At 35.5% G+C, this 22,661-nt stretch overlaps 2 protein-coding genes across 2 annotated transcripts; both read right to left on the bottom strand.

Moving 5' to 3' along the window:
• Positions 1-2,652: 2,652 nt before the first annotated feature.
• Positions 2,653-4,263, bottom strand: LOC149388821 (putative acetyltransferase At3g50280). The gene is made up of 2 exons (XM_089621891.1): positions 3,413-4,263; positions 2,653-3,336 (listed from the first exon to the last, which is right to left on the bottom strand). Exons 1-2 carry the CDS (start codon positions 4,212-4,214, stop codon positions 2,774-2,776), a joined length of 1,365 nt encoding a protein of 454 aa, XP_089478017.1. The 5' UTR covers positions 4,215-4,263; the 3' UTR covers positions 2,653-2,773.
• Positions 4,264-15,115: 10,852 nt separating this feature from the next.
• Positions 15,116-22,023, bottom strand: ATG18G (autophagy 18 G-like protein). Its single transcript, XM_089623024.1, has 9 exons — positions 21,471-22,023; positions 20,464-20,928; positions 19,735-20,175; positions 19,150-19,395; positions 18,218-19,045; positions 17,942-18,099; positions 17,621-17,754; positions 16,712-17,173; positions 15,116-15,488 (listed from the first exon to the last, which is right to left on the bottom strand). The coding sequence occupies exons 1-8, from the start codon at positions 21,645-21,647 to the stop codon at positions 16,713-16,715; spliced, it is 2,910 nt and encodes a 969-aa protein (XP_089479150.1). The 5' UTR covers positions 21,648-22,023; the 3' UTR covers positions 15,116-15,488; position 16,712.
• Positions 22,024-22,661: the final 638 nt, after the last annotated feature.

Genomic DNA, 22,661 nt, shown 5'->3' with positions numbered 1-22,661 from the left:
AAGCTCCCAAAACGACCAAAAAGTAAGTTCTTTAATGATTTTCGTGTTAAATCTCATTGTAGATAATTAGAATAGTGATTACGAGTTCGTATTTATAAGATTTGGATCGATTTGAGTAAGATTTGAAAAGTTAGGGTTTGAAGAATGGGTGAAATACGATAAGATATATGATGAACTTCATGTATTGTACGATGAGGTACGATATGGTACTATACTACAAAATTTAAAAGAATATATAATATATATTATATCACCAAACATTATACTACAATACAATTAAATTTTAGAGAGAGAGAGAGAGAGATATATATATATATATATATATATATATATATATATTAGCTTATACGTACAAATTTTAGTAAAAAAAAAATCACATATGTACACTAATCTAATTTGGCCTATATCTCTGCCAAGAAATTAGATTCTAAAGTGCTTTATATAATGCTAATGCTACATGTTATTTGCATTAAATACTGATATAACGACTCATACTTAAAAAAAAGTCATAGTGTCATGTGTACCGCGGGATTCGGCGGTATACAATGAAAATCCTAAAACGCAACGACGAAAAATTTTCTTCTCCTTTACGATCTGTTATTGAATTTTGGTCCCGGTTTCCTAATAAATACCATGATTTTTTTGGAAAAAAAAAAAAAAAAAAAAAAACCACTGGACCAGGCTGAGTTTCACGAACCGATAACCGGACCATTTTCCACCCGATTTACCACGGTTTTCATGGAAAGACACGATTTTGTACAAACCAGTACCGATATTCTTTAAAACTCTGATTTCCGTCCGGTTTTCTCGAATTTCAATCATTGAACAAACAAACAAACAATTTTTTTAAAAAAAAATCTAAACATCAAGAAAGGAAAATGACTATATATAACTTAAAAAAAATGCTATTTTCATAATAATTTTTTTAACAGTACATCTAAATTACAAAACACGACTACCAAAAGCAATCACTACAAAAGGATTAAAATGGAGTGCGATAGTGTTTTAAAAAAATAATTACAAAAATAGCGTAATGGTTTTATCGCGTGTATAGTGTTTTTTAAGTTGTAAATAATCATTTTATTTTTCGTGATATTCAAAGTTTTTTTTCAAAAATATGTTTATTACCCTTTTAAGATTTTATTTAACGTTGTTTATTTCTAAGGAAAATAATCATAACTAAGTTTATAAAATTTGAGAAAAACACTATTTTAAAATAAATTTAAAACATCCGCTATTTTGAAAATGTTTTTACTCTAAAAATACCATTCCTATAACTTTTCCTTAAATTTATGACCTTAAATAGATGGACTAATTATATTTTTTACCCTCTCGACCATAGTAGTTGTAACACTTTATCCCTCTCAATCATCGTAGTTGTAACACTTTATCCCTCTCAATCATCGTAGTAGTTGTTTACAATTGTTATTTTTTCCATTTAAAATAAATAAATAAAAAATTGTGCCTTCCGCAATTTTTCTCACATTTTGTCAGTTATATTTGCGCATGTTTGTCACGTCTAATCTTATTCATAACTACCAAATGTTGACAAGTGTTCCCGGCCATTATTTCTTCTACCTTCTTATCAACATAGGTCATAAGCTCACACACAAGAATTGTGATTCTTCCAATGGAGGTATAATCGGCGATGATTTGAGCTCCTCACGACTTACCGCATATGTTCGTACATTCGATTGACCAATGGTTGTCTTCTGTCAATGTAAAGGTTCTCCGATCTTCCACATCAGCGTGCAAAATATCTTCCCACTTTTGCTCGTTATTCTAGGATACACCCACATTCGATTGACCAATGGTTGTCTTCTGACCAATGTATGTATATATTAAAATTGTGTCTGAGCAGTACTTGCTGCTGCACTCAGTGGATTGTTTGTGGTGTTGGAACTTGGAACGTCAGAAAAAATGTTATTCTTTTGCCAATGTCGTTGCATGAAGTTTGAGTTTTTATGTCGAGCCTTTTCAAGTTTCAACTACTTCAACTCTGATTGTCGTTCCACTAGCTTTGTGTTCTGTAACTGTCTAGATGTTTGTAGAGTCGAGAACTCATAATAAGATTGCTCAAAATCTTGACATCAATTTTCTAAATAAAATTCAATAGTAACTTTACTATAAACTAATTTGAGTCCTCTACTTCAGTGGGTGTGTTAAAATTCTTTTTTTTTTTTTTTTTTTTTTTTAACTTTTTTGCTTGAACAGGTCCACATTTGGGTTTCTTTGTTAGAGCTGGTAACAAAGTATAGATCCACAGTTGAGAGATTGGGAGGAATATGCTCAACTGTAGCAAAAAAGTACAGATCCACATGTATGAAGGTTAATAGCCGAGCCCTCAAATTTCGTACCTACTTAGAGCGCAAGTAACGTACCAAAACGAGTTTCACGCCTAGTCCTTGAAATCTCCTTGGACGTTCGATTTGCATAAACCGGCAAAGATTATATTTACACCCTTGTCCTCAGATCGCTCTCAACAATCAATAAAACTGATCTTCTTCGAGTCCGAGTTATATGAAATGTCTTGGAAATCACTCTCACTAAAGATTAGTGTTCCTCCTGAACTGATGATTACATAGCTCTAACAGCTTAAAAAGAGAAAACACAATACTTATATAGCAATAAAACAGCCATAGCTCTAGCTGTTATCTCTCCATACCCTTGATCTTGATCTCATTTTATCTCTCATCGCCACGTCAGCTGCAACAGTAAAAACTGTCAAACTTGAGGCTGATCTTTAGCAAATATTCTTGATTAATATGACCTATTAGGACAGAGTCCGAGTGAAATCCGGGTCGGAGTCCAAGGCTTGGAGAGTGTGCGGACAAAGACAAGCCTCGAAATCGATGCTTCCGTTTTCGGAGCCCGGAAACACGGTGAGCTTCCCATCGGACTTGTTGCCGGGGCCACTACGCACCGCGGCGGGCCCGCCCCACCCGAAATCGCAGCCGTAGACATCGAACCGCGGCGAGCTTCCGGTCAGCAGCTTGGTGATGGTGAGGGGTTTCCAACGATGAACCTCAGGGCTCTCCACCCAAGCCTTTAAGTAGCCTCTCACTTCAAGGACTGTCTGCGAAGTGATCGCCCTGTTTATAAGCAGCGCCGCCGCTCCAACCCCTCTCTGAACAACCTCGCCGGCCGTGGATTTCACTACCAATGCCCGAACTGCGTTCCCGAGATACCCTTCTGCCAAATTCTCTGCTAAACCCATTCTTTGCCTCAACCCCACCGCCACCATGTAAGTGACGATTTCGTCGAAGGAGATGCCTCGGCTCCGAGTTATTGAGATCCAGAGATGAGCTAATAGCGCCTGCAGCGACGAGATCTCGCCTGCTTGAAATTATAAACAGTTTGTATTTTTTTTTTTTTTTTAATTAAAAGAGGTAAAGAAAGTGGCAAAAGGTACCTCTTTCTCTTCCGACCTCCGCGTTGGCTCTGGCCTTCAGCTCTGCCACCGTGGCCTTGCTGAACCTGAACATCCTTTGTTGGAGCTGCCCGGGGATTGGCCTCTTGAAGGCATCGTCGGCGACGAGAGAGCGTTTTGGGATGCGAATCGGGAGATTGACTACACCGTCGAGGAATCCCCGGCCAAAGACGACCGGGATATCGCTGGCTTTGAGTTCGGCGCGTGCGATGTCGGACCAGGTGCGGAAGAAGTGCCAGAAGAAAGAGCCGTCGGAGACGCAGTGGTTCACTGAGCACGCCACGAAGACTGCGTCGGCGAGCTCGGTGACCTGCGCCGAGAGCAAGGGAAGGTCGGAGTTGGCGGCCTCGTGGTTCAGAACCTCGTTCATGGTGAAGAACGAGTAGACCAGCGCGTCCGGAACGATGACTGGATCGAGGATATCGGCGGCCGAGACTCTGCCGTCGGCGGTGGCGTGGACGAACTCGGCTCCGGCGCCGTTGCAGTCGACGAAGAAGGATACGGTGTCGTCGTTGTTGTCGACGGAAATGAGGCGGCCGGCGAGAGGGTGGAATATGTTAATGGCGAGGGCAAAAGAGTCTTTTAAGAGCTTTACTAAACTGAGTGTAGTTTTAGTCGGAGGTTTGTGGAAGAGGATGCCCTTTTGGATGTGATCCACGAGAAGGAGTTGGAGATCGGATGGTCCTAAATCAATTTGAGCACCACTGAACCTGAACCGATCTTCTTCTTCGCCACCCTTCACTGTCTCCGGTCGAACGGTAGCCGTCGAAATGGTGCGGATCATAATTATAATTATGCTCTGGATACAAACATATTTGTAAGTACTGACGCAAGGATATATATGCTCGGAAAAAAGAGGCTGTTTATGGATAGCTATAGATAATATAATATATAAGTAGGGATTTTTTAAGCTGGTAACCTTTCTGAAGGTCAGCTTTCAATTCACGACCCTCCTCTGTTAGCAATAGCATAGTATTTTTTATTTATTTTTCTTATTTGTTTTTCGAATTTACGAAAATACCCTTTGAAAATTATGTTCTTATTCGATGCCATTTGAAGTGTTTTGAACGAACCAAACCCGCTGAAACCCCAAAACACCAGGTCTGAAACCACGTCCTCCCCCCCAAAACCCCCCAAAAATACCTGAAGGTCTGAAACCACGTCCCTGAGGACGCCAAGGCCACCGTCGACCACCTTTCCGGAATCAACGTCGCCAACCGCTACGGCATCTCCACCACCAACAAGTGAGTATATACTTTTGGATTGGATTCAAAACAAACGGCTCTGTATATACTTTTGTGCCTCTTTTACGAACTTGAATTTGGTATTAATTTAGTGGTAAGGAAGGAATCACCACAACTCAGATTTTCTCATTTCGTTTTTGAATTCCTCTTCCTATATCTTGTCTTGCTTCAGCGATGCATTATTTATTATAGTCATGGAAGTTGGTTTTAGCAAATGGGCTTTTTCATTTTCGATCTCTAATTGCCTCATTGTTGCATTCTCAGGTAATAAAAAGCATGTACCTTTTTTGGTGGGTTCACTATTATCAACTCCTGTACCAGCAAGACAGTTAAATTATGGCACAATTTTGAGAGGGAAAAAAAATAATAAAAAAATAAAAAATCTAGGTCTTGTAAGCATAGAAACATTTCCATGTCCTTTGGGCAACTCCAACCCAATTATTATATTTGGTGTTAATTCAACACAATTTTTGTGTTGATTTAGCACCAAATTTTTTTCCAACTCCAACCACAACACCAAATTTCACACTAAAAATAATATTCACCATTATTTTATTATTAAAATAAAACAATCTCTTTATTAATAAATATTTCAATAAATAATTATAATGGTGATATTTTTTAATTAAGTGATTAAAATAATTTAATACTTACCAATATTTAACAAAAATTAAGATAAATAAAAAAAAAGATAAATAAAAATAACATTACTAAAAATATTACATTTAATTCAAACTTTGTAACATATATTTAAATTTTTATGTTTTAATTGAACTTTGTTTTGATATTTTTGTAGTCAATTTATGAGTTTTTGTGTTTTATAAACATTTATAAGGTTAATATATGTATATATGAAAAAAAAAACCTTTGAATTTAATATGTTAATTTTTTTTTTTTTTTTTTTAAAATGCGTGTTGTACAGTAGCCACTGTTTAAATCACCAAATTTGGTGTTGGCTTTCACGTGTGATTGAAGCTGTTTTTACACTATATTTGGCGTTATGCCGTTGGGTTGGAGAAGCCCTAAATCTCAGGTTTTCCCATTAAAAGAAGCTCATCTGGAGTATAAAGAACATATTGGCCTACACACACACAAAAAAAAAAGTATAGCCTGGACAATACGTTTTTCAAAATGAGCAAACTGGGCTCATTTTTTTTTTTTTTTTGTCAAGCGGCTATATAGCCAAATAGAACTTAAGCTTTTGCAAAATAGCCATAGTTTGTCAACTATAAACAAACTAGTCAAAGTAAGACTAATCTAGGTTGGATTAAATTTAATCCCAACGAACTATAAAGACAGAATGTAAGCTTTATGAAGGCTGAATTAAAATTAATCGAGACATGATTAAAAGTCGTAGTACTCTCAATTGGCTATTTTGCTATACCTAATGAAACTATGGCTATTTTGCAAAATTCATAGTTTGAATTGGCTATTTCATACCATTTTTTCTTTTCTTTTTTTTTTTTGCAATATAACAATAGGACTAGCCGCTCCAGTTTTACATTTTTTTTTTCTCTAACTCTTTATTTAAATCTCATAAGCATTGAAATTCGTCTATTTGAATGTAGATCACAAAAAAAATATGTCGATACCAGAATTTGAAGATGACTCGGAAACAATAGCGGTTCAACGCCACCAAATTTACATAATAATGTCGAGCAGGTACGACTTTTTTATACTTTTTCCTTACTTGATATAATATGAAGAAATACTCAAATAAAAGTATATAAATTACAGGTTCCGGATGCCGTTCGTCCAATATTCAAATTGGATGTCGATAGAAGAAACTTCAAATGTAAAATTGGAGTAAAATGTCGATTGGCCGAAACTGTGGATTTCCTAACAGAAGTGTTGAAAGACTATCCTAAAGGTTTGCAGTGGTTTAAGGATTCTCAATTCGGCCACTTGTTCGATGTCCCAAATCATTTGGAAACCAATTTTACTTAGGCTCATTGAATATCTATAAATTATATTCAGTTGGATCAGTTGGAAGTAGCAGTAGGACTGGTTGGACATGTTATATCACACTTGAGATGATTTAATATTTTATAAATTATAAACAGTTGGACCTGTTAACTATAGCAGTAGGACCAGTCGGGCATTTAAAAATTATAATCATTTGGACGAGTCGAACATGTTAACAATACTCGTAGGACCATTTGGATGTTTACAAATTTTACTTAGTATGACGAGTCGAACATGTTAACAATACTTGTAGGACCATTTGGATTTTTACATATTTTACTTAGGCTCATTGAATATCTATAAATTATATTCAGTTGGATAAGTTGGAAGTAGCAGTAGGACTGGTAGGACATGTTATATCACACTTGAGAGGATTTAATATTTTATAAATTATAAATTGTTGGACCAGTTGGACCTGTTAACTATAGCAGTAGGACCAGTCGGGCATTTAAAAATTATAATCATTTGGACGAGTCGAACATGTTAACAATACTTGTAGGACCATTTGGATGTTTACATATTTGACTTATGCTCATTGAATATCTACAAATTAAACAAGTATGACTAGTCAATCATATTAATAAATGATATGAAATAGTTGAATACTATATAAATCCAATATTCATATAAGAATAACATATTGAAGATAAACATACTATTAATATTGTATAAATATATTCTAAAGTTTTGTATATCCTAAATTTGATTAGTATATGGTGATCTCACAAATTATTATCATCATTATTGTTAGTGGATCTTGTCATTTGACTAAGAAGAATGTCATTCCTAGTAATTGCATTATTAGTGCATGTTTTTTATTTTTTATTGTGCTAAGTTTTATGTTTTTAAGAACTCTAAATAATTATACAATGTATGAATCAAGTATTTTATTAAGTTGATAACATAAATCGAACTAGTGTAACCAGTTGGACATGATAAAGTTCACGAGTAGGACCGGTTTGACCAGTCGGATATGGCAAATAACATAATTTGGACTAGTCAGACTAGTTGGACCAGTCGGACCGGTTGGACATGGTAAAGCACATCAGTAGGACCAGTTTGACATGGTAAAACACAACAGTAGGACCGGTCTGACCAGTCGGATATGGCAAATAACATAATTTGGACGGACTAGTCAGACTAGTATGACCAGTCGGACCGGTTGGACATAGTAAAGCACATCCATAAGACCAGTTTGACATGGTAAAACACAACAGTAGGACCGGTCTGACCAGTCGGGTATGGCAAATAGCATAATTTGGACTAGTCAGACTAGTATGACCAGTCAGACCGATTGGAGATGGTAAAGCACATTAGTAGGACTAGTTTGACATGGTAAAACATAACAGTAGGATCGGTCTGATATTTTGTCTAACCTTTGTCTTGGTCTTTCGTAATTAGCTCAACATGCAGCATCATTTTGCATTGGGACATGCCACGTCGATCAACAAGATAACATTTGACATCAATGTCATCCAAAATAAATTTAGGCGCTATCTTTTCTGACATTGGACACTTGTAACTCAATTTCAAGTCCGTAACTTCTTTATCAATATGAAGTCTTTCGGATACCCTATCGAGTAGATATGAAATTGTCGCACACTTTTCATCGTCTAGTACTTCATTCTTTGAGAACCATTCACATGAGCCTTCATCTTTCTTTTTCCACTCTCCATCGTATAAAAAATAAATAACAACCTCAACCATCGTACCTATAAAAATGGAACGAGTTATAAAAGAGGAATTACATCATATAAAAAAATAACATTAGATTCATAATATAAATTCAAATACTAAAATAATTAATTTATGTCATGATAAGATAACTGACACATTCACCTATAAAAAAACTGTGATAAAATTAATGATTACTAAAAGAAATTTAAAATGATAAATTTTTATGGATTAGTGGCTTTACAGACCGGTCCGACTGGCCCAACTGAACTAGCTCCAGTCGACCCAGTTGGATCAGTTGACTACTATTCGTGTTCATATATTAGGAATCGCGAAAATCATGAAAACTTGAAAATTTTCATAATTTCTAATTTATTATTGATTATGGATTTAGAGAGTAATGTTACTATTTTAAATATTTTATAGTGTAAGCATTGGGTATCCGTAAGCATCTTTAACATTACCATAAATTTCTTACTGGAGATGTTGGCGGCAGAGGTCGTCGGAATCGATTACGATGGAGGTTGCTGAAGAAGTTGACGGTAAAGGTCGCCGGAGATGGCGACGGCTGCGACGACGTTGGAGCTTGGGGAATAGGGCTGCGTTTTTTTTTCGTTTTTTTTATTAGGTTTTTTTTAATAAATATTATTAACTTCTTACAAAAGAAAAGGGCATTTGTGTGATATTATAACTTTCATTTAAAGAGGAGGTCATGAACTTAAATTTTGTTAAGAAAGAGTCATTGATTAAAAAAAATCCATTTTAAGGTTAAAAAACAAAAGGACGTGGAAGGATGGACAATCACAAAATATTGTTGATTTATTTATTTTTTTTAGAAATTTAAAAAAAAAATCAGAGAGGGGACCCTAAACACACAATTAGTGTTCATTCGATTTTTTTTATCAGAAAAATAAAAATATCTTCAAAAAACTTTAAATACAATTTTTTCAAACCTAAATATTTATGAACGTGTCTTTATATTTTTTTTTCCTCCTGAATAAAAAATATTAATTATTCCGCAGTATCGCACGGGACATATATTACTTGTTTAGAATTTAGATATATGTTACAAGGTATTTTTAAATTATTTTAAAAAAAATGTGGCACATATGTCCTCATTAGACCTAGCGTTTTGTTTTAGCTCTTTGGCTCAAAGACAAGTTCTTGAGTCATAGTGTTTAAAAGTGCCCACACACTAAATCCTAACCAAACTCGAAAGACTCTAGTGGTAGAAACGTTTGTGGTTACTCACAGGTTCAAGAAGACTCAAGGGAGGCAAGCTTAGAGGGGAGACGAGCAATTCAACATTTCCGAAAGCTTCTCAACTCTCAAGCTTCAATCAAAGTTGGTACCGAGTGAAAACTAATAATAGTTTTTAAGTTTTTAATTATACGCTCATGCACTTTGTCTAGGTTGTAAAATTGTTTTACTTGATTCTAAAGAAATTTTTATATTCCGCCGCTTTCTAGAAGCGATAATCTTTTCTTAATCTTAGACCTATTCCAACAAATGGTATCAGAGCTATGGTCAAAGTTTAAGCATGTGCGTGTAATTTAAACTATGAGTATGAAAATCGTTTTCTTAATTATTGTCAAAATTTGCAGGTGGTCCATGAGTTTCGTACTTATCCACACATATCAACACATTAATCATTTTTGAAAGGGAAATTGCTCTAAATAGGAGTAAAAAAAAGTGTTATGACTTTTTTGGACTTTTTTTTCAAAAGGTCACAAATAGGACTCATGAATTTAAAATGAATTATGTAATTACAATTTTACCCTTACTTTTACTTTTTAATTACAGTTTCTTATATTTCATTTAATATATTTTTTTCTTTTTACTCTGACAATCTCACTTCCTATCTCTCTCCACCATTTTTCTCCTCTTCTTCTTCTTCGATCTTTTTATGGAAGGCACGTACCCAATAATTTATCGGTTGCTATGCTTTATTTCAAAACCGTAAGTATCTACTATTTCATTGGAAAAAGAAACCATCACGTTTCTGAGATTGATGATAAAAAGTTAAGAACATGTAATATCTGGTGAACTTAAATGGCTCGATTTGGCTTCTTCACTGTTGCCTATTACAGTCTACTCTCTGACTTGAAAACAATTATAATGAAGATTTTTGCCATTGGTGTCACATGGGTAGGCTAGAAAACGAGACCTCTAATCCTGTTATTGTTGATTGGAATATGCTTGAGCCTGCTTATTTCTGTAAATGGGTCGCATCAGAATTCATGTCTTCTTCTACATTGTAATTTTTTTAACGCAGTTCAGTGACTTCATAGTTTTTGTTTGAAACAGTAGAAGAACTGAAACTACTAAATAATTTTCGTGTTAATATAATGCAAGGCACTGAAGTTTACATTTTTTTCCAGGGATGTGTTTTCCGTAAAATTCTTAAAATTTTGTCGAACAGGAGATCTCGGTGTCGTAAATAGCAAGGGTTTAGGTTTCCGGCTGATTGTTTAGGTTTCCGGCGAAGCATCCGGCGATGAGATCGTCGGCGGCCGGCGCGGCGACGCTCGGGATGATTTGGTCTTCTTCGGTCTCCGATCTGCGGACTAGGTCGATGAACAGATAGAAGTTTGCGTCAGCGATGAAGTCATAGAGCTCAAAGTCCTGGATGTTTGTTTTTATTTTATTTTATTTGGTTCGATCATATCCAATTTAGATAGTTCGAAATGGATGGGTATTTATATACTAATGAAGTGGATGTTGATTGATAGTTTTATGTAATATTTTTTTACTGTGTGAATGGAATCAGAGTGATATTTTTTGTGACATAGAAGTCACGAAATTCCAATTTTTCGTGACAAAGACGTCACGAATTCTCGGAATTTCCTCACAAAGAAGTCACGAAGTTCGAGCCAATTACATGAAACATGCTCTCTTTTGCTCCTTTGATCTCGTTTGGTCCTCATAAACTTGTTTCTAGACTGTAAAATTAGTTGATTTGGAGGACTAACGCTAATACATGAGTTATCAATAAATTCTTACATTAAGGATAAGTTAGACTACTTGACATTGTTTTCCTATGTTCAATTTTTTTATTTTTTTTATTTATAACAACCATTGGTCCCCTAAGACGTATTTAATGAAATAAAATAGAGATTTCTCATTAAATTCCATCAAAGTATCCAATTTCGTGACTGAAATGTCATGAAAACGCACTGTTTCGTGACTGAAGTGTTTTTTTTTTTCGTGACAACTATGTCACAAAATCCCAATGTTTGTGACAAGAAAGCCACAATATCTCCATTTTTCGTGATAGAAAAGTCACGAAATCTCAATTTTTCGTGACAGGAAAGTCACGAATCCATTTGTTTTGTGACAGGAAAGTCACAAAATCTTATTGTTTCGTGTTATTATTTATTAAAAACTAATATCATAAAATTAAAAAAATGTGTCTATTTTATTAATTATTTAGTGGGTACTTTATTATTTTCACGGAATATATGTTAAATGGACTAACTTCTTCAAGATCCTAGGTAAGTAGAGCTTGACTTATCATGAATATATGTTTCTACGTACATGTACTTATTTGTCATTTTTCGTGACAAATAAGTCACGAAATCCTAATTTATTTTCATGACATAGAAAACACGAAATTCAAATTTTTCGTGACATAGAAGTCACAATTCCCATTTTTTTTTACAAAGACGTCACGAATTCCCGGAATTTCGTGACAAAGACGTCACAAATTCCCGAAATTTCGTGACAAATAAGTCACGAAGTCCGAGCCAGTTAAGTAGAACATGCTCTTTTTCGCTTCTTTGATCTCGTTTGGTCCTCATAAACTTGCTTCTAGAATGTTAAATTAGTAGATTTGGGAGGACTAGCAACCTTAATACATGAGTTATCAATAAATTTCCCACATTAAGGAGAAGTTAGATGGGAAAACGACATGTCGGACGACATGACATTAAATCTCATTCACCTATGTTCATTTGTTTTAGACTACTTGATACTTTGTCCCATTAATTTGAAATGATGAAATGGGACAAATAAATGTATGTCAACAACACTTCACAATACAAGACACATTAGTTCCTCAATATCTTCTAGGTAAGTAGAGCTTGACTAACTATGTATTTTTTAAAAAAATTATTTTTATATTTATAACAAATAATGGTCACCTAAGACGTATTTAATAAAATAAAAGAGAGATTTGTCATTAAATTCCATCAAAGTATCACATTTCGTGACTGGTATGTCACGAAAACGTACTGTTTCGTGACTTAAAGAGCTTTGTTTCATGACAGATAAGTCACAAAATCCTTATTTTTCGTGACAAATAAGTCACGAAATCCCAATATTTTGTGACATAGAAGTCACGAAATTCCTATTTTTCGTGACATAGAAGTCACGAATTTCCTTTTTTTCGCGACAAAGATGTCACGAATTCCCACTCAAGTACGTGAAACATGCTCTCTTTTGCTCTTTTGATCTCGTTTGGTCCTCATAAACTTGCTTCTAGGTTGTTAAATGAGTTGATTTGGAGGACTAACAACGCTAATACATGTGTTATCAATAAATCATCACATTAAGGAGAAGTTGGAGGGGAAAACGACATGCCAGACGACATTACAGTAAATCTTATTTACCTATATGTTCATTTGTTTTAGACTACTTGACACTTTGTCCCATTAATTTGAAATGATGAAATGGGACAAATAAATGTATGTCAACGACACTTCACAATACAAGACACATTAGTTCCTCAATATCTTCTAGGTAAGTAGAGCTTGACTAACTATGTATTTTTTCAAATTTTTATTTTTATAACAAATATTGGTCACCTAAGACGTATTTAATGAACTAAAAGAGAGATTTCTCATTAAATTCCATCAAAGTATCTCATTTCGTGACTGAAATGTCACGAAAACGTACTGTTTTGTGACTTGAATAGTTTTTTTCGTGACATCTACGTCACGAAATCTCAATGTTTCATGAGAGGAAAGTCACGAAATCCCAATTTTTCGTGATAGAAAAGTCACGAAATCCCCATTTTTCGTGACAGAAAAGTCACGAATCCAAGTGTTTCGTTACATGAAAGTCACGAAATCTTATTGTTTCGTGTTATTGTTTCATATAAATAAATAAAAAATTTGTCTGTTTTATTAATCATTTATTTGTGCACTTTATTATTTTCATGGAAATTAAATCGAACTAATTTCATAAAAATAAAAAATGTGTCTATTTTATTAATTATTTATGTGTGTTTCATGAAAATTAACACAAAATTATTTTAAAAAATAAAAAATGTGTCTATTTTATTAATTATTTATGTTTGTACTTTATTATTTTTATGAAAATTAACACAAAATTATTTTAAAAAATAAAAAATGTGTCTATTTTATTAATTATTTATTAAAAACTAATTTTATAAAAATAAAAAATAAATGTATCTATTTAATTAATTATTTATGTGTGTACTTTATTATTTTCAAATTTTTATTTTTATATTTATAATAACCATTGGTCCTCTACGCCGTATTTAATGAAATAAACAAGATTTTTATCACTAAATTCCATCAAAGTGTCACGGAATTCTAATTTTTTCGTGACATAAAGGTCACGAATTCCCAATTTCGTGATAAATACGTCACGGAATCTCAGAATTCTCAGAATTTCGTGATAAAAAAATGTGTCTATTTTATTAATTATTTATGTGTACTTTATTATAACATATAAAGACAAATAATAGAGAGAGAGTGGAGTAGGTGAGAGTGGGGTCCATGAGACATTGACATGTACAAAAAGTAAATAAAGAAGGATATAATGGTAATTACATAAATGAAAAAAGTGTCAGAGGTCCTATTTGTGACCTTTTGAAAAAAAAGTCCAAAAAAGTCATTTGCATTTTTTTTACTCATAGTTTTGAAAAACTCCCTTTTTGAAATGGTGTTTTACAAAAAATGTTACACATATTAACACAGATATGAAAAAAAATTCAAAATCACTCCGATTAAATATCGTGCGGTACAAAAATCAGATCTAATAAGTCTGGATTATTGAAACATAATCAAAAGAAAAAGCAAAACATGAAGAAGAGAATAAAAATAAAAAATAAAATATTTTCCCATAGGTCGAGAGTCCTCCATTGGTCGAGACCATCGAAATCTCCGTATTTCAAAGGTGGCGAAAACATTGAAAATTGAAAGCTCAAGTCTTAATTTTTTTTGGAGAGAAAACGCGGCGGCTAACATTTGAGAGAGAGATGTTAAATTACTTTTACTAATATCAAAACAACCTCAAAATTATCATATTCTATATATTTTATTTACAATTATAAAAGAATATGTGGTATTAATAACAAAACAACCTCAAAGTTATCTTTTAATGAACGCATAATATGTGGCGCTCAAACTCTTTGATTCATTTACCTATATAACTTCTCGAGCGACGCTTGAGTTTGGTCTAGCTGGTGTGATGAATTTTAAGGAAAAATTAGCATAAGTTTCTCCTGTAGTAATTTTCCTCCTAATATATCCCACATTTATACATAATTTAACACTAAAATTAGAGATCTGAAATAAATCTATCACTCAAAATGATGGAGCATCCACATCCGAATTCAAAATCTAGGATATATATAGATGGATGATGGATCCTACAATGTTTCTTTTTCGTGTGAATTTTTTTTTTTTTTTTTTTTTGCTTCAGTTTTGGTTTTAACTTTAACTGTCGGTCTTAATTGTTTTTTTTATCAGATGTCAAAAGATGGCAATTAGAAATTTCGTCCAATTGTAGACTACTATATTCACCAATCCGATGTTTTTGCACCTATAAAACACGTGTAATAAACTTCTATCTTACATTCATTTTTTTCCTTTACTTCTTTGTTCTTAGCAGACATAAATCGAAGAGAGAACTCAGTTACCGATACCGGAATGAAAAAGAAAAAAAAAACACCCCCATAAAACAAAGCCAAATCATCCCCACATCATACAACAAACAATTTCATTCTCACACCAGCACTCTTCCAAGAGTTTGATACTCCACAATAAAATATTTACAAGTTTTCTATGTACAAAATTTACAAAAAGCAAAAGGGATCAAAGGCTTACCATGGCAAGTATAAGCTTAATTCACAATGCCGCACGGATGTAATATGGTAGTCAAAAGATGCTACATCGCGTTACTCCGTTTTATTCAGATCGATCCCCCTGTGACAGTGAACAAGAAACGAGAGAAACTCGGAATGATTGGATTTTGTTGAAGGATGACCCTTATTCTTTGTATCTAGCATCTTACTAGATGTAATAGTCCACTATTTTTCATTGTTGGAGCTTAAGCACCGTTTGGAACTCGGAAAATACAAGGGAAAATGAAAATATAAGGGAAAATGAATATTGAATGAAAAATAAGAGGAAAAAACAAAATTTTATGTAGTAGTTAGAAGCCATGGAAAATGAGAGGGAAAGAAGAGGGGATAATGAGAAAATAGCACAAAAGTGGTTCCACACATGTATGAATTTGGATGAATTTCATTTCCACACAAATTTCCGTGAAAAGTGGAGTCCACTCATTAGTTTCCTTTTATTTTCCCTCCTATTTTCCTTTTCCTTCTATTTTCGCTCCATCCAAACATCACAGAAAAAATAGGAGGAATTTCATTTACCTTTCCATCTTATTTTTCAGGTTCCAAAGTGTGGAACAAAATATGGAAAATGTTACGGTAGACTCTCTCTCTCTCTCTCTCTCTCTCTCTCTCTCATAAGCGAACGATTATATGGGTGGCATTTTGGTACCTAAAAGTAGAAGCGCGCGCTCTCTCTCTCATACACGCAATAGTCCTGAACTATTACCTGTGGAATTTGGGTAACTAAAATAGTTTGGTAAGCAAAACGGTCCTCAAACTATCGATTTTGTTATATTTTAGTCATTCACACTACAAAAACAGAACAAGATATTTAAGTTGGCAAATATATTTTTAAGTTTAGTTTCTAAAGTGATAGATTTGATTAAAGAAAGACTAAATTGCTACAAAATCAATACTTTACTGAGTATTTTGCTTCAGTTTCAGGACCAAATCAGTACAAGGACTATTTCAAAACAATTTAAATTTAGGGTTCATTAGATATATAGCCTTATTTACAGTTTTGGTTTGCCATTTAGCCAACCTTTAGTAAGTTGATAAATAGCTATGACCAAATATTTGCACGTGTAAATTGACTGAAAAACTCTATCAAAACATTGGCTATTTACCTAGAATTTACCTAAAACTTACAAAACATTGGCTATTTACCTAAAATTTACAAAACGTTGGCTAATTAGAAATTCCTATAGTTTTGGTTGGCTAGTTTTCTAAAAAAACTTTTTCACTTTTTCTTTTCTCCAGTACGTCCAACTTTAGATCATAAACCTAGTTTCAGGTAAACTTTGTTACCTTATTCAGAGAAAGGAAATACACCACCAAGCATTTCCTCATCTTCACTGAGCGCCGGTTTCTCTTTCTGACAATGGCTCATGCTGGAGTCAACTTCATCAGTTGCAACTTCAGCTAACCCGCGGCATCCATTGTTCTCCGAGGTCTTGCAATTACAGTGTTCCTCTCTAAATAACTGCCCAAGATCTACCGGATGGTGCAAAATAGAAGAACCCTCGGCAAGAACGCTAACATTCGAAGCATCTTGTTTGGAGGGTAAAAGTGGGGTCTCAATGACTCCACTTGGAGGACGACAGTCAGCTTGAGAATGCAGTGAAGGAGAACATATAGTCATTGATCCCTCCGTTGGTACCGAAGAATAAAATATATTCTCTTTCCTTTCCGGGTAATGTGGAGCCAAATAGGATCTCTCGTGGTTTGCTTGGTCAAAGTCGATGAAATTCTCGATCCTCCTAGATGAACCTGCTGAGCAACGTAGGTTATAATGGGTTGCAAATAAAACTCATTTCTTAAAAATGGTCAGACTTATGTTGTTGTGAGCAGATCTACTGGATATTTGCTATGCTAAAGAAAAGGTCAACTAGAAATCAAATTAATTGAACGGTGCATTCTTATCCAAAGCAGTTTGGGTCAGTTGGGGAAAAAGAAACAAGTGCTTCTTTGAAGGAGAGGACTTTGTAACTAGTGAATTTACGAGACAAAGTTAATCACAGCACGACCTTATTATGGCTTTCTGTATCCTGTAATGACTTTAAAAATCCTTTGTCTGAAACTAGGGGATGGTCCAGTGCCCTCTAGCTCTGTAAATTTAGTTTTGGACTCCAAAACTCTAAATTAGTAATAATATTTTAGTTTCTTCAAAATATAATCCGTTCTTAACCACGGAAATTATTCTGCAATTTTATTTACCTCCATCCGAGCTTTCAGTGGAGCTAAGTGACGCAGGCTTTGAATGACAAATAACAGTCTCTTCCGCGATCTTCTCTTCTGCATAATGTGATACCGGGAATGTAGAGGTGGGATATCTAACCCCAAGAATGACTCTGGATTATCAAACCAAGCAAGTTTCCAATTAAAATGTTGGATACAGGGAAACAGAAAAGGCAGTTCCTAACACACAGCACCCTTGCTTGAAAAAGAAAGGCAATGTGTAGCTACAATTAGAAGACATGTTACAAAATGATAGTCGATACAACAAAAGAGAGGAAACGTGTAAAATATGATGATCACCTATCATTCCAACTAGACTTGATGCTATGGAAATTGTTAAAAACAGGCAATAATTCCTTCTGCCTCATTTCAACTTCATGAACAGGTAACTGTTCGACTTCAATCTCCCCAGAATCAGAACTGTCAATCTTTGGGCAGTCGATCATATAAAAGCATATCTGAAAAAAGATGTATTTTGTCATTTAAAATATTGTTTAGACAAAGATTAATCCCGACACCACAACATATATATATATATATATATATACGTGTGTGTGTGTGTGTGTATGTATATACCTTTGATTTATGCCATATTGGTAACCTTAGAGCACTCGATTGGACCTCCGCATTTGATAGGTACCAATGGGACATGTCATTAGGCTTTTCACAAACTTTGATGTCGCCAACACCAGCATTCATGTCAAGCGAGTGCAATCCATAGACGATATTCGCTGTTGATTTATCTTGACCCATCTCAGTAAGCTCTTGTCTATCAAAGATAGTGCCTAAAGGACTGTCCTCTCTCTCTGGCCAATCTGATCGTCTGCAAACATCCCACCACTGGATGGGCTCAACTTTCACTCTGAGCTCATCCTCCTGCGTGGACAGAGGTGAGGTTGACTGTGGTCTTGAACAGCCTTGGCTTGGTTCAGCTCCAATTGAAGGCCGAAGTTCATGCTGAACTACATGACCCGATGGAGTATAGACTAAAAGGTACTCCAATGAATCAGCTCTCGAGTTACTGTGCTCAATACTGCGTGGTAGAGAGTTGTGAAAAACAGCAGCAACTGCGCCAGATGGCACAAAAACTTTTCCAGTCAGAGAAGGAGCAGAATTGTTGGCCGTACTAAGCCATCCAAAACTACTGTATTTTATCCTGCTGACAACAGAAAGTGAAACGGGGTTTGGGGGTGGAAATGATTGCTGAGTTGTGGAATATGATGGGGTAGACCACCATGGTAGAGACAAAAGTGGATGTACAAACGGTTCTTCGCCGTTTGAATTAAGAAGTTGAAACCCAGCATCGCCACCGTACGGCGATAATACAAATACGTGGCAGGTTCCCTTGGATGAAACAATTGCAATCCACTGACTGTAATGACTGAAACAAATATCTTGTATCATCTGAGAAACAAATAAGGAACAGGGAATAAAGTGTAAGTAATACAAACCTAGCAAAAGACTTGTGATGAGTTGAACAGGACAATTCGAAAACAAACTACACTCACAGCTGTCGTTATTCCGCGGTGCAGCTTGTAGAGATGGACGTGAGAAGAACTCCAGTTGAAGCTCTCCGCATTGGATCCAGATCGTGTAACTGACGGCATTATCCGGAAAATGTTTATGTTGTTCCCGTATATCGAAGCAGTGACCAGAAGGGTCCCACTAGGATCAAAACACAGTGCAGATATCGGGCTCGTATGGGCCTTAAACTGGGATATTATTGCTTGAGAAACAAAATCTTTGATAACAACCTGGAAACAAATATTTTCAAGTACAAAATAGACTCAGGCACACAACAAAAAGCTCAGTGCATTCTTACATCTAGGCACCGAAACATGAACTAAAAAATACTTTGATTTCAGCTCTATACTATAACAAATGCATCTTTGGCAAGTGTTTTGGAAAAAATTGCGAGTAAATCCAGCATAAACATATTCGTCAACGAAGCAAAATGCGAAAATCGATTTAGTATAGAACAGCAGTACGATTAGCATGAAGTACTGAACACCAAATCTATTAATACAACAAAACCAAATTCTATTCCCAATATAAAAAACAAAATGGCGAGTATACAAGACCAAAATACCAACCATTCCAGCATTATCGATCTCTGTTCCAGCGAGCCTGCCACCAACCTTCCAGCCAGAACTTGGCGACACAGGAGAATTAGACCCATCGGGAAGCAACTCTTGGCAGTACTTGGACAAAGTCTTGTATCCCAAATCTCCAAGGTTGATTATCCCAGAAGCCAACTGTTTGCTAGACTCCATTGCATAGCGAGCCATCAAACTACCACCACTTGGAGATGTTGATGGACTAACTCCTGGAGAAGGAGATAAATTTTGGAAGCTTACGCGACCATTGTTTGAAACCATGGGACTGTTCGATGCATATGCCAACCACCTTGGACCCAAAGCCATTGGACCATAACCAACATTAATACCATGAGATCCTTGTCCAGCCAGCTGGGGCACAGGATATGTGAGCACACTGAATTTACTCTCGAGGGTGAGGGCATCAAAGCAATATATCTGCAAGTGAAAATCACATACATGAATCCTTCCAAACAAGACGATCGCTAAATCATATCAAACATAAAGAGCAAGAAAACTTTTTTCTACTTCTATCACTGAACTAGCAGAATACAGCACCCTAGAAACCCAGTTAAGTAGTATTCATCAGACGTTTGTCAGTCTTTGTAGCTACTCAAAACAACCCACATAATTCAATACTCTCCTTCCATATAATAGAAATACATGATACACAGCTTAATATATAATGGAATCAAGTTTTACTATCGAAGATAAGTCGGTGCTTACTTGTGTAGCAAGACCCACGGAAACTACACGTGGACTGCATCTGACCATACACACAGCCGAGCGGAACCTGAGAACATGCACGTAACAATGGGATCTAAGGGAGTAAAGCTGAACAGTCGTGGGTGAGTTCACACAGTTTCCCGGCACTGAATCTACACTCCCGTTGTTGCCTAACCCTACCGACTGACCACCGTTTTGACTTGTTCCGGAAGAATCAGAGTCATCTCCAGCAACAACAAGTAGAAGCGGCTGTGGGGCTTTGAATTCTTCCCGAGCGCTGGAAGTTGCAGGATATGGCCGCATCTGCAAGAACGACACGGGCCCATCTCGCTTTGAAACGAGTTCGGTAAAGTTAGAAGCATCCTCGACATCGAAAACTTGAAACCCGTTTCGGTAACCTAGTAACAACACGGGTTTGAAAGACGATGGAGAGAGCTCTAGACTGTCGAACCCGGCCCAGGTCACCTATTCGCCAATTAGAAAACATGGTTCTTAAAACAACAAATAATTACCCGAGAAAGAAATAGATTGAAAGAAACAATATTACTATCATGAATCTATGGTTGTGTCTAACAAAATTTAAAAGCAAGTCAATCAATTTCTAAATACGAAGCTTGGTCGGCGAAACTTGTACACTGCAGCATCAGAAACGGAGATACGAAGTCTGTAACTTCACTATGGGCCTACGAAATGTTACCGGAACAAGTTCTTTTTTGGCAAGAACACTCTTCATTTTTCAACCTTCACAATGGCATTTTATATCTAAAATTGACCTTATTCTAGAATCAAAAGCTTCAACTAAACTGAAACAAATAAGCGAAGCAAAAAGTCCTGAACCCTTTAGAGTGATCATCTTCTATACTGATCACAAACGATTCCCAAGCACAAAATCAATTCAACTAAATGAAAACAGGGTCCAAAACTACCTCCAAACAGAAATCTATTAGTTATTCAACCTAAGAGAAGCGATAAGCAAATCAGAAACGAGATTTGCAAAAGTGCGAGACCTGATCCTTCTGATCCTCGGAAGAAGCGGCTGAGATAGTGGCGGCGACGGAAGCGCCGGCGGAGCGAACGGTGGAAGCGACGGTGCCGGCATTAGACGACACAGTTTTGAGGCAAGAAGAGATTATCCTGAGCGAATTCGGCAAGAGGCCATTGTTCCTCCCCTTTCCTTTCTTCATCCTCCCTCGCCGCCGACCACCACCAACTCACCGGAACTAATTCCAGGTCCGACGAACATAATACCTAATCACCGACGATCGGGAACCCAAAGAGCCCCGACTTACCACAACAGGCTTCGAACAACTCTCTATCACCGTGTTTGACTCGAACGAAAACGAAAAAGCTCTACTCTTCAACAACGCCTATGGAGTAATCACTCGCTTTCTCTCTCATCCAAGTACATCACCGCCATATCTGGCTTTCTCTCTCTATATATGTCGACATATCTATCTCTATATGTATGTGTCTCTATCTTTAATAGTACATCTTTTTCAAGCTTTGCTGTGTGTTTGTCAAGCCTAACTTGGTCTGACAGAGATTTTTGGGTTCGTAAAATTTTAAGAGCAACGCGAATTTTCACTTTTATTTTTTTATTATTATAAATTAATATTAAAATAAGTTTTCGTGTCTCCTCTGAAGCCGAAGATCGAAGCAAATGGGCGTGAATTTGGTGACCCACACCATTCCAATCAAACTAAAAGCGAGGGAAATAATATGGAGGTTTTTCTTTTATTTTACTAGGTTTTTATGATGATGAAAATTTAAGAAAAAGAAGCTACACAGTGAAGAGTAGAAACTTTCACTTCTTAAGTTCTTACTTATTTTTCCTCCAAAAAAAAGAAAATTATAACTTATTTTTTACTTTGTAGTGAGATCATCATCATGGTAAAAGTTCACTTTTCAGAACTTACCTCTTTCTATCATATATTCATTTATTGTTCTGAGACATGCGACTTCCGTTAAGTTTGGCATCAATAAGTGACAGAGATCCCTAGCAAAAAAACATAACAGAGATCTAAGGTCGGAAATTCCATAAATATCCGTTTTGAAGATATTAATTCTTAAAATATCATATTATCAAATCCTCCATAATATCATTTTATTCTATTAAGCTGTTGGAGATAAAACATTGATGTGACATAAATTATATTTTGAAGCAGTGTGCCGGCGAAATTCGACAAAAATCGGTGTCA

Source organism: Urtica dioica, chromosome 8, assembly GCF_054948205.1.
Source record: "Urtica dioica subsp. dioica isolate 48M chromosome 8, U.dioica_male_clone48M_v1_H2, whole genome shotgun sequence".
Classification (NCBI taxonomy): Eukaryota; Viridiplantae; Streptophyta; class Magnoliopsida; order Rosales; family Urticaceae; genus Urtica; species Urtica dioica.
This window is presented reverse-complemented; position numbering and strand designations above follow the sequence as displayed.